General features: G+C 40.2%; 1 protein-coding gene across 5 annotated transcripts in view; it reads right to left on the reverse strand.

Annotated features, from left to right (window-relative positions):
* The window catches only part of ELMO1 (engulfment and cell motility 1), a 304,600-nt gene that overhangs the window by 94,918 nt on the left and 196,058 nt on the right, over nucleotides 1–13,624 (reverse strand). For 4 of the 5 annotated variants that reach the window (XM_030231869.2, XM_050971394.1, XM_050971395.1 and 1 more), the window contains one exon: nucleotides 8,826–8,962. In XM_030231869.2, coding sequence (XP_030087729.1) covers nucleotides 8,826–8,962 — 137 coding nt within the window. Of the gene's footprint in view, nucleotides 1–8,825; nucleotides 8,963–10,837; nucleotides 10,912–13,624 lie in introns of those variants that run through there. The other variant, XM_050971398.1, reaches the window with a different exon arrangement.

Here is a 13,624-nt window from a genome sequence, read left to right on the forward strand (position 1 = left end):
AGCTGATGTGGGTAAAGGAGAGGAGAGAAGAGCCCATCTGCACCGACACACCATCCTTTCCTTCCCTCTCATGCTGCCTTCCAGCAGCCCTCCCGCCCATCTGCCTCTATCACAGCCAACCTTAATTTACACTGGTGCATGGGTAGCAGGATCAGCTTGTCAGCTGCTGGCCAGTTACCTCATGTGCTAAAAATAGAGACAGGCAGCAGCAGCCACTGACTGGCAAGCGCCTCTTTAATGGTGACTGACATACTCAATCAAGACAATACGTGAGACGTAAGATGGAAACAATGGAGGACATGTGGATAAGGACAGATGAGACAAAAACAAATAAGCACCCTGGCTTTGCTTACGAGACACATATGAAAGATTTCTGCTGCTCTTTTCAACCACTGTGCTATTTAGATTACAATTACTTAAAGCAAACCAACAATAATACAAGCTCTTCTGCTACTCCAAGAGAGGCTATAAAAATCTCATTGTCAGCTGCATCATTCATCACGATAACCTCATTTCAACTGAAACAAAATATCCAAGACATCACCTCTCCCCCCTTCCTTCCCTTTTTTATTTGCCTATAATAAGGTCTGTAGTCTGGGGAGCTCTCGGGCTGAATTCCATGCATTGTGATTCACAAAATGAAAATCTGGTATTATATGCCCACTGACATTCACATCAGCAGCAATTCATGCAGCAAAAAGCCATATGCCATGCACCTCTGATTTAACTGTACTACAAAAACACATCCTAGAAAGAATAAATAAAAATACAGAGACAAGAGTGGTTCCTGGGATCTGATTATTATCCACCCTTTTAGACAGGAATGACAGGGGCAATATCACAAAATATGCTGTTTTGGTGACAGTTCCAGTTAGGTTATATCATTTCCCTTCACGACTAACACACTCGACATGCAACTGAGCATTTTTTTTCCAGTGCAAAGGGTTTCTGTGGAGTAGAAAAAGAGCGGTTAGCACAGATAACCTACACTCAGTGTTTCTCCTCTGGTTTTAGGGCTTTCCACTCAGTCATCTTTTTGAAGGCTGAGAAAGTTTATTGGTTTGATCAGCACCCACTGAGATGAAAATGAAGAGTGCTTTGAAAGTATGAAGTACCAGCAGCTTTAAAAATTATCATCTCCAGGGTGTTACACAAACCTGCATGTATTCTACAGTAACACACAGACTTCACTCGAAATCTGGGGGATAAAATCCCCTCTGCCTACAATGGCTAGGCTTTCTACAAATAAGATATTCCACTGCTGAAACCAACACAGTCTTTAAACACTAGGGAAAGGACAAGACAAGCTGCTGGCCAAGGAATGGATTACACTAACACACTATTTTCTTGTTTTAAATAACAAATGTTTTGTTGAGATGTCGTTCCCTTTCCTTGATTTTTGGCTTGAAGAATCCATCTCTTTGTTGGTGCACCCATCCAGGCATATAAATGGACAGAAATCAAGCTTGAAAATTATTTTCCTTTTAGGGCTATGCCCTTCATGAAATCATTGCATATGTGATCACTGGAGAAGGACTGTTCACCTGTAACTGGATATGACCCTACTATTAGAGTTCCAAAGCCTTGTGGCAAAGACAAGAAATAGTAAAGACACTGTTTCAAATGAAAAATGTCTTTGAACTGGAAAAATAGTTCATAAGGTACAAAGTGCAGAAAAAGGCAAGTTAGACTGCTTCATTATGCAGTCTAAGTGCTTAATTTTCACAAATTAGTTTTTTAAATGTATTTGCATTCTTGACAATGCTAGTTCAGACTGAAAATTTTTCAGAAGGATGCAACCATCTAGATTTAAAAATGTGATACTGTTGTTCCATTCTTTTGAGCTTGACAGCCCTGATTTTTTGGGGTATGAATACTTAAATATGATTTTTACAGACCGGTGCCTCAGTAAATGGAAAGATGCCTCTTCAGCATCTTAAACACCCCTTCTCAGGTTCCTGCAGCCAGGAGCAGCAGATGAGTGCTATGGGACACATTTGGAGATCTGACAGGTGGAGATAAATGCACTGAGACGGAGAAGACTAAGCAGAGCCATTCCTAAGTGAGCAGCTGATGAAGGCATACATTTGGAATATCTAGGCCACAAAAAAGCATAGAGGGAACACTGACCAAATGCTAGGGAAAGGTCTGAAACAGGCTTTCTCTGCATCACATTCAACTGCACTGTTTTAAAAAGACTATTCTGAAGGAAGAGGTTATTGATGGAATAGACCTGACAATTTTTCTGCACCCAAATTATGCTTTCTAAAATATTCCTATTATATTTGAAGGGAGTAATTTCTTCAATGAAAAAGTCTCATTTTCTCTATAATCTATGGAGCAGACTTGCAAAATGCTAATTGCCACAAATTTTTTTATAAATTCATGCATTTCACAATTAATGATACGATATATTTATAGCAATTATCTGTTTCCAATAAAAGTTAATAAAGTGCTATTGGCCTCAGGTGTGAAAATGTGGGATTTAATTTGTGCTAATCTGCCCCAGCCCGGGGAATACTGAATTCATTCTATGTGAGAATAATTTATTTGCAATATCCCTGAGTGATATAAACAAAGCATTCTCAAGGGAAGGTGCAATAAAGCTAACAGAGAGGTGCAATCATTCCACTAGCCTGGTATTTCCCAACAGTAAAATCCAAACAAAACAGCCTTCCAAAGGTTCTCCCAAAAGAAGTTAAATTCAGCTGCTTCAGACCCATAGGAAAACAATAATGCTTTGGAGGGCATCTGTGAAGAGCTATTTACCATCCCTTTCTTCTTTCAGTGTATTGAAAAGGAGGTGACAAACAGGTTTAAAGACTGACCAAAGGATTTTACTTTCAAGTTTGTCTGAATTACTGTTTCTCTTGTTTGAGGTAATGCTTCTTTCATTTTCTGAAGCTACCATTTGCAGTCCTTCTCCAAGTGCCCCTGTGCAGCTGGGTCAGGGGAAAGAATGGCAGAGAGAGAGGAAAGCACCCCTTTGGGCTGCAGCTGCTACTGCATCTGTGGCAGGACGATGGAGGAGGCTGGAGCACGTGGCCAGACATCCTGGTTCTGATTTTGACCCTGCAGCTTCTTCACTGCCAAGGCTCCTCAGCTCTGGGTGCCTTTGCCTCCTTCCCGTTAAGTGAGGTTTATCAAGACTCGGCCAGCCGGCAAGGAGCAGAAAAGCGCAGAATGTTGTTAGTGCCACTAGAGGGGATCACTCGAGCATGCTGGGGACCTGCTGCTCCCACAGGAGTGAGGCAAAGCCCTATCACTTCCAGGTCAGGCACAGAGCTGCCATGGCAAGGACTAGTATTAGGACCACGAGGTTGCAGCCAGAGGGGGCATTTTGGACAGGAGCTATGCGAGTCTGCTTCTCGAGTCTCCCCAGTTTGCAGTGGACCCAGCAAAACTGGTGACAACTCCTCTGCCACATTGTTGCTCTGACCCTTTGAAAATGACCCCCTAAGCCTTTGCTTCCTCATGGGTAACTCACATTACCTGGTAGTGGGCTTGGCCCACCACACATTTTCACACAAACCACAGCTCACAGTAGTTTGCTTCTTAAAAGCCTGTCCTTGAACACTTAGTCATATTTCGAGCCCAGCCTTCCCCAGTTATTCATCCCTACAGCTGCCAAAAACACAACAGCACCAGAGAAGCTGAGAAACCTGTGGCATGGCATTTCCAAACCTCCACCGAGGAAGGAAATGGTATTTTTCATTTTTATGTTACGCCTGGTTACCTTTTTTGTTATCTTGTCAGTGAGCAAGGAAAAATGTTCGCAGAGCCTGAGCATGAGCCATAAACATCTTTTGTGGTTATCAAATGCCTCTGTGTTTGCTTTGCTATTTAATTACAGGACTCACGTAGGGCATTTATTGTTTGCATCTGTTGCTGCTGTGAACAATGTCTACTCTTCTGATCACCACAAAGGCAGTTTGTTATGTGCATGCCTGTCAGTGACATGTTTTATCATCTTGCTGAGCAGACCCCCCCTGCTGCAGGGGGATCCAGTGCTGCAGCTTGGTGTGTCCCTGAAATAGCCAGATACCACAAGGGCAGTTCCTCAGCAGGTTGCCACTGTGAAATGGATACTAGCTAAATGCTGAAACCAGTTTTTTTGAGGTTCTGAGAATATTTTTCTTATTAAAAAGTATTTTCTTCTTCTTCTTCTTCTATATTATGTAACATTATTACATATTCTTTTTACAAAATACGTTTCCACAAAACATTTAAAAGCTCATGTTTTATACCACAATGATTTCAAGCACATGTCCAGAGGGCAAATTAACTAAATCTCTAAGTAAGAAGAAAAATGCATTGGCAGCATCATTAGCCAGCCTTATCCCATTTTCCTATTCCTCAAACCTATAGTTTTAGTAAATGCAGTGAATTTTGTTTTCAAGCACCTTATATCAAAGTACTTACAATTTTTGCAGTTTTGGTTCTTCCAAATTAAATTCAGCCACATTGGAATGATAATCTGCATCTTGTTATGAGCAGTCATTTTTGATCATCTAAAACCCAACAATTATGCAAATACTAATAAAAGTAGCCACATTGTGCCCTTTCTCTATAATGCAGCTTCAACACCCTGCTAGCCAAGGAAAAAAAAAATTGTCTTTTTCCTTCCACACTGGGACTGGAGACAGTTATTTTTACTCTTAATCCGTTTTTTTTAAGATGGTACAACACTAGGTACAGAATTAGCAAATTGCTCATTCTGTTCTGCAGGTTGAATAAGACAAGTTTTGGCTGCAATTAAAATAATCCATTTGCTCACCCTTCCTCCTATTAGCATATGAACTTCAAACCTACAAAAAGCAGCTGACTGAAATCTCTGGAAAACAGAGTTAAGGGGATAATCTTGTCCCCTATTCAATGTCCTACTTGCTGTTTCCTTGAAGCCCAAGAAACAATATGTATACTTTACAAGAAGACCACTAAAGAGATAGCAATCGCAGTGTAAATCCACATTAGGGCAATCCAGGTGCATTTACTAAAGTATATCTAATGGGGATCAACAAAAACTTTTCCTTTGGGAGTATGCTTTCATTTGGCCCCATGGGAGGAATTTTGCTGTCCGGCAGGTACTTTGAATTCCACCTACCATTTTGTTATAAAAAACCAATAAACCCCAAACCAATTTAAGCACTTCTCAGTCTGTGGGGCAGCAGAGTCTGATTACCCTAGGCAGAGTGTAGGGTGTTCCCTACGGGATGGAAATCTGACTGATGGGCATCTACTTAAATGGGCAGGCTGCTGATGAAGGTTTCTAGATGCTGGATGTGAGATAACTCAGCCAGCTTTCTTACAGTCGGCATTGACTCCAAAAATCAATACACAACATTTTCTTCTGCTTTAATAAAACATGTAGAAGTATGTAAAGCTTGGAGATTATATTTTCAAAACCATAAACCATGCTGCCTGCTCACAAATGACTTTGGAAAAACTTGTAAAGTGTCCTTTGATCATCTGTAGGCTCAAATAAAACCAAAAAGGTTTCAAATAGAATTGTCGCCACTTGCATGTCTATCTATACAACTGCATCTTAATTTCTCTAGGAAACTCACAAAACATGAATTATGCATGTCTTAAAATGTTACAAAGGCATAATATAAGCTTAGCTGTCTGTCTGAATTATTCTATTCAGACGTCTACTAGTACATAGATAGACTGAATAAAGGGTTTTAGGTCTGAGAGTGTCATACTATCACCATAGACATCAAAGGACTTTTTCTCATGCAAGAGTTGACAAAATGTGTGTCTTTTAATGAATAAGAATTGGATAAAGCATGAGATCATAAATGTCTCACTAAAATACCATAAAATTCTTCCAACTGTGAGCAAAGTGCTGGTTTAATTATTTTTGAAAGTTTAAAAATTAACAAACCTATGTGGAATCTCCACACTATAAACTGAAGAACCACAATGGCACAGTATGCCATTTTGTCATCAAAAGGAAGTCTTAATGTGCGCATAAAGAACCCTTGAGAGTTGGCACTAAAACCTGAGGGGAAATTCAATCACCTCGCCTCTTTTTGAGCCTGTCATTCCCCAATTCAAAGAGGAGAAAATAATTCCTTGTATGTGTACACAGACCTCCTATGGACCCTCAGTGTACAAGTTACTGTGATTAATCAAAAGTTTGAAATTAAACTAAAAAGTTCCTTTTCTTCAATTATGATTAAATATCAAAGCAAGCAGTCTAGATTTTTTAGCAGAATGTCCAGGTCTCAAGAGTTACCAATCAATATAGTGAGAGTGTCTAATTTTGCTTTGGAGGTTTTAAGGAAGGAAGGGACAGAGAAAGGAATAAAATGATTCCATCAGGCAGGGGGATAGTAAACCATAACAAAGTGGTGTTTTATACACTACCATGACAATCAAGTTATTGAAACTGAAAAATAGTAACACAAAGAGAAGATGGAAGATTTATTTTTTTTTTCTCACAAGGAAATTACTGCTTCTTGTGAGGTCTGGTCTCTCCCTGTTCACCTCTGAAAGAGCAGGCTGAATGCTCTCCAGGCCCATGTGGCCCTTGCCTGCCAAGTTTGCAAAAGTGACTGCACAGAAATGGGTACCCTTAGTGTGCAGGGAAGATGCACACAGAACACTAACATGCTGTGATGCACACTGACACTAACCAAAGCCTCTTGCCAGGTAAGGATGAAAAATTGAGGTGTTTAGTTTGGTAAAGCCATGGGCTGCTCTGGCTGCTGTCTCCCACCAAGCAGATGGGTAAACCTTGGGTACCACCATGTAATGTGTCAGCCCCCACAAACCCTCAAGTGCTTCACAAGCCCACACAAGAACACAGTTTGCTTCACTCACAGATCCCTTCAGATGTTTATCAGCTGAGTAATTCACATCATCACCACACATCATTTGAAGTGGATAAGAGCACAAGAATTTCCTTATGACTCTAAGAAAGGATTTAGATAAGCAAAACATAATTAGAGAAGTGTTAGAAATGAGAGACTCAAGAACTTAGCATTCCCTCCCCTTTACAGAAACAGTTACAAAATCAAGAGTGATTTCTGCAGGCAGAGATCCTGGGTTCAGGATCATGCAGCACAGTGCCACCACCAGACACAACCCCTGGTAAGCCCAATGGCAAATGTTTCAGATTTGCCCCACAGAGTTAAGAACTGCCCATGTCATCAATGACACATGCAGTAAGACACAATGCCAATGTTACTGACCCTGCTAGGTGAAGTCACAGGACTATCAGCAACAGAAAGCACGAGTAGCAAACTAGTCATATCAGACAAAAAAACTCCCTGATGTCCTATGAACCTCCACAACGCCTAACACTGCAATGTAAATTTCTTTAATTTCCTTTTAGGGTGACCTGGGCTGGTGCCGGAAATGGAACCATTCTTTATCTGAATTCCCTAGGATTGCTAATAATTTTTCAACTCAAGTTGTGGGAAATTATGTAGACAAATCCTTCTTCTACTGAGATAGAAGGCCTGCAAGTAATAGGCAGCTGTTAATACATTTATTTAAAACAACCACATATTATGAATTAGTCTTTATAAAGTTGCTTTTTAAGGTCTTGATTTTAGCAACTCTATATGGTTCAGTGAATTATTTTGCTATTGCTCCTTCTGTGTTCCTGGATCATTAAAGAGGGGAAGCATGTCAGAAATTCCATGTGAGAACAAATCTAGCTACAACAGCGTGGATATTGGACTTCTTTTCTCTCTTTAGCCAGGGCTCTGCTGGTGCTGCCAACTAACTTGCGTGAAAGAACTCAACCAAGGTTATTCCTCACTGCGACCTAAAAATTCACCTTCACTCTGAAGTAGAAAATGGACATTGGGACCACTTCAATACTAGACAGTTCCAATTAAAAGTCAGCCATGATCATTCCTACTGACTCTAACATAACATTTGAGTCTGGTGACTTCAGAGCACTCCTAAGTGCTCACTTTTTCATTCCCAACCAACAGTTCTAAAACCAACAGCTTCCAGGGAGAGGCTCAAGATCCAGCCAGAGGATCCCGATAAAAATAAGGATGACAGCTGGCCATAAAAGCATGAATTTGCCATTCTTATAAAATGCCAGAGAAACTGTTCAGACTCATGGTAAATTGGGTAAAAATTGGATGTCTAAGGACCACTGAGACAGACCTGTTCTTTATTGCTTTTTTGAGTGTCAGAAGATTGGTTGAAGCTTCCAGAATTTTTACTGAGGAGCTTTTAGGTTGAATTTTTATTTCACTGGTTTTGAGGATGCTTTTTTTTTTGTTTGTTTTGGTTTGGTTTTTTGTGGTTTGTTTTTTTGTTTGTGGTTTTTTGATTTTTTCTTTTTGTTGATCAGTTGGATTGGGTTTTTTTTGTGGTTTGGGTTTTTTGTTTGTTTGTTTTTTTGTTTTTGTTTTATCAGGCTAAACTGCACAGCACTCTGTCATGATTGTGTCCATTCTTGAATATTTCATCACTTTAGCGCTCACATGAAATGAAAGGGATGCACAGAATTATCACTGCAGTACTCTCTCTGCATTATTTACAACCTTGGAGGCTGCAGCACTTCAGCATAATATTGCTAACATAAAAAGGCAGAATTTCCCCTCAAGCCAGGATTTTAGTCTCGTAGTCTGCAGTGCAACATGACTGAAAAAGGTCTATGAACCTCCTTACATCTCCCATCCTCTATCCATAACTTTTTAAATGCTGGCATCCCGATGTGCAAAGCATCCAAAGAGATAAATCTCTAGGCTTTCAGCAGATGGGAATTAGTAAATCCCTGTGCCTCTAGGGAAGAATATATGGCATTGCTTCACCATTCTGCCCAGTTATTCCCACCCTGCCCTTTTTCTTGCCTTGTTAAAGTCCTCTGAAGTTGCCCGCATTTCCTTCCATGTCTTGTTCAAAAGCTGAATGCAGATACAGAAGAACTCCTCAAATGATCTGTCATGGGTGAAGAACATGGGGTGGAAATCGTTGCAGGTCTCACTGGCTAAAAACAGAAAAAAAAGGGGGGGTGGAATAAAACATGTACAGGCAGGAACTTCAAAAAATAAATGTAAAATACAACCATGAAGTTTATAAAGTAGTGTATTTGAGTGAAATCCCAGTTCTTGAAGCAAAGGATGTCAAAACACTACTGTGAAAAGCCAGCCTTGGTCTACAGTCTTAAAGACAACAAAACACAATATAGACCCTTGTCTTTAGGAGACTGACAGCAAGAAGAGGGAGCAACTACCTGTTTGCCTGAATATTCTCTCAATGTTTGTTGTTTGCGCCCAGTTTTGTAGCTCACTCTGGGACAGAGAGACAGAGGGAAGAAGCTTATCAAAAGAAGAGCCTTCCCCACTGCTATAACAGCATGGTCCATCTTGCCTGCTGAGAACCAAACACCAGGGCCCATCACTCACAAAACAGGATTAGATCAATGTACACACTGAAATGTGAAGCTCTGCTGACACAGCAGATGATCTACCATATTGCACAGAGGTAACAAGAAAAAGGTTGACAGATATAGAGATGAGAATATAACTGATTAAATTTATTCTTTGAAAATAATCAGAATCAAAAGCAATGGATCTCCTATAAACTATGCCTTACCTGAGACAAATATAATAAAAACCAAACAAACAAAATCAAAAACCAATCCCCAAAAATCCTTATTTTTAATCCAATACTGGCTTGAAGGAAGTAAAATAATCAAGGAGCACTGTAGTGATGATCCCAAAATGGAGAAGCAGGAGTGTGCTGTGATTCTCCTTGAGCAAAAAATGATTTTTCAAAAACTAAGGACTGAAGCAATGCTGACCTCTGAGCAACCTGAGCAGAGAAGGGTCTTTCTTTAGCCAAGGACTGAACAGAATCTCTAAGCTCTGCCATGACTTGCAGGGCCACTTCAGGAGGTTGCATATCTATGTTCTTTAAAAGGCAAAGAAGAAAGACAAGCTGAATAAACTTTCTCCATATACCTAGTTCCCAAATCTCACAGCTTCAGCTTTCCCCCCTTCACAAGTGCTCCTGTGAAGTTTTCCAGCAGTCACTCATATGCTTAAACAGCATCATCTTTCCTTACTTCCAGGTCAAACAGCCACTACTTAGGCAAACTTCTTCCTGTGCAAGAAGAGCAGAATTATCAAGCACTGGGATAAATCACATTTTCCCAGGGCTGAATCACTGTCTGACATCTGCTTTCTCTCACTGGAACTGGACAAATTAGAATTAAGACTCTGTCCAGCAGGATGTGAATGGCTCAGGCTGGCTCTCTGCACCAGCTGCAGACACTTGGTCTTGGTACCTCTTCTAGCTACAGAAGAAGTCCCCTTTCAGTGTTTTCAGTTGCCTCTGTTGTAGGAACATGAATTGTGTGCAGAATCACCTGAACCCTCAAAAAAAAAAAAAAAAGGTTTCTGATCTTTCCCAGCATGCAGTATTCCAATTAGAAAGCAAAACTGAAGCTTAATTTTAACATCAGATTTACTAAGATCTAATCAATTCTTCAGCTACATGGCAAAGATGGGAGTTAAATTTGGAGCACAGGTTTAATTCTAATCAAGTAAACTCCATTTACTTCAAAGGACTTGCAGCCAAGGGGGAATTAGTCAAAGCAGGGACCTATATTTATGAGGTGCAACTCAATCCCTTCAGAAGAGCAAAATGCCTCAGGCATGCTTTTCAGAGCACCTTCAGCTTCTATTCATTCCACTGGAGCTGCAAGGGCTCAGCACTTCCAATAATCAGACCTTCAGCCTGTAATAACGCCAGGGACACAACAGAACAGATTTTCAGAGGGCACTTGTCTTTAAGTCATGAAATACTATAATGATGAGTAGAAATAAAATAACACCAAGCAGAAGAATGCAGCCAGTACCTTCACTGTATAAATCACAGCACGAAACAAGGCAATAACCCTCGACACGCACTGGCCTCTCTGATCCTCCTCAAAGCCTGAGCTTCTCACTGCTCCTGCTCATAAAAATCAATAAATCAAAATTAATGGAAAGGCTAGGGATTCTCACAAAATTGATCATTGGTTCTAACTCATGCTCCTTATGATAATCAGTCTCTAACTGTATCTACTATGCTGACTGTTCTGCATGCAGAATTAGAGATGCCTCCTCTCCCCACCTAATTTTATACGTAGGCATTGGATGGTGTTTATGCCTTTTAGTTTCAAAACTAAAGAGTAAAAATCACTGAGAAAGCTTGGGCTTTTAGAAGGCAGGATAAATATCTCAAAGCACAAACAAACCCTAGGAATAATTCAAAACCAAGTGATAAACAGCTTCTTCAAAATTCCAACCATCATCCAGATAGTAGAGAAAAGAAAGGAATCCAGTCTGCTTCAGCAGTAGCCTTTTGTGTGCCTTGAAAATTCTATCCACACTAATACAAAAATCATGGAATTCAATGGAAAAATCTTCAGGCTGAAAGATAACCTTTGTCCCAATACTTTCCTTCTCCTTTTGACAGGTGATTTGAGAGTGAATGAAAATGTGTTGCTAATGCATAGAGACCAAAGTAAGACTAATTTACAAACTGCTGTCTTTCCCCACTCTCTCCAACCCCAAGACTGCATCTCCAATATCAGAGCACTGCCTCTCTCTGCAGAGTGAGCAAATTTAGAGGCTGCTCAGTTTTACTAATAAAAAACTTCTTGAATTTATTTTTTCACTAACTTGCAACCTGACTAGTTCTAAACTGAAACAGAGGTCTAGTCTGGAAAAATTTAGAGACCTTCTGTATAAGAGCTGTGTACAAAATTCTACCTTTAAGCCCAGTGCTTTCTAACCAGCCTTTTCACAAGCAGGGACAAACCACATTTACAACCACATAAAAACAGCCACAGGGCTACAATGTGGGAACACAAATCATCATGATTATTCACCATCAAGTTTTAATTACGCCTCTGAGAGATCACCTTCGAAAGGCATGCCACAGATGTCTAGCCTACATAAATCAGGGGAAGATCTTGTTGATTGTTGATTTCCCATTCTTGGCACAATTCTTGGAGTTGTAGATCAATATGCCACCTCTCAGGATAAAAGTAGTCCCTCAAGTTTCTAGCTGATCTATAGCTGGAACTTTGAGAAAGAAGCTTAGTTCATTTCTCATTATAAATTGCACTGGCAAAAAAAAAAAAAAAAAAAAAAAAGAGCTAATTTGTACCTGGGAGTTTGTGTGGTTCCTACAGTGTGTATTTTTAGTGTATACCCAACACAATTTTGTCTGTCAATTGCTTCCTAAATTACAATAAAGACATTCGAGCATCCCAGATTGTTTGAAGAGTAAACAGATTTGACATGTTATGTTTTTCCTCTGTAGATTAGTAGAAAACAACAGGGGGAAAAAAAATTGAGAAAAGAGTTGTACCTGCATTTTGTACCCCATCTCTAAACACCTTTTCCCAGGATACAGAATATCATCAGGGTTGAATTTCTTTTAGCTGTGTCAAGAACAAGTAGGTATTTGCATATTTTCATGAGCCTGGCTTGAAAGGCCACAGATTATTTGCTTGAAGTACAGCAGAGATTTAAATTGCAAAGCTGCTGTGGGGAACTGAATATGGACAACAGGGATTTCTCCACACAAGACAGACTTCAGGAAAAGACCAGTGCACCAGACCAAACAGCAGGCTGCTGTATCACCTCACTGTTCAAAACACTATGAATAGAAGGCCACTAGCTCAACAGAAACTGGCTGATTGCTGTAAGGGCTCATTATATTTTCCCCCCATGTTAAAAAGTTTACTACGTAGGTATCTTCTACATGTGGTTTCCAGATGGAAGGGAAGGAAAAGATTAATACAGTTTCTTGTCTTAGATTGTTTTGTGAAACACTAGTGAGTAACATAGAGATAAGATCATTGTGCCCCCAAAGCTAGAACAGCAGACAGAGATACAGTGATACACCTCTGTAGGTATATGCCCTTGGTCTTGAGAAAACTCTGCTTTCTCTCAGGCTCTGCTAAACTGCTGTGTTGATACTACTCATCCCCCACTGTGTCTTTAAAATGGCATGTGGTCATTCTGACCTCTCTTGTTAAGTTCTTGAACTCAAGAGATGAAAAAGAGATGATTGTACTGGCATGAAAGCCTTATCTATCATGAAGGGAATGTTTGAAATCAGGAACGACCCAATCCATTATTTACAAAATCCATTCACGATGCTATGGGGGATCAAGATGAGGTGAGTTAAGCAGTCATTTTTCTGTAAATTTGAGGCTTGGATCCATGAAATTGGCAATGCATATGAAAGACAATCACAAATGAGACACTTCATTCAAGGATGTCAGCTATGTACAATCATTCTACAGAATAGAACTTCAACAGACCTGATTAAGTAGACAATAAATAAAAGTGATAAGGTTGCTGTGTATTCTCAAATACCTCAAAAGCAGGGAGTCAGCTTAAATCAATCATATCATTCAGTCAGCCATCTATACACAGTCACCTGGCAAAAACCCTGTCACGCAGAGAGGCAGGCAGACACCTGTGGTGAGGAGCCAGCCCCTGTGCCAGGGATGGCACTAACAGATCCTGTGCACCCTGAAACTCATCAAGAAAAGCATTCTGAAGTTGCATCACAACAATTTTGAGATGAGGGAAGCAGTGATGCAGAATCCTGAGGGGCAGGTTTGCAAAGTCTCAGGGAGAGA

Source organism: Serinus canaria, chromosome 2 (genome assembly GCF_022539315.1).
Source record: "Serinus canaria isolate serCan28SL12 chromosome 2, serCan2020, whole genome shotgun sequence".
NCBI classification, from domain to species: Eukaryota; Metazoa; Chordata; class Aves; order Passeriformes; family Fringillidae; genus Serinus; species Serinus canaria.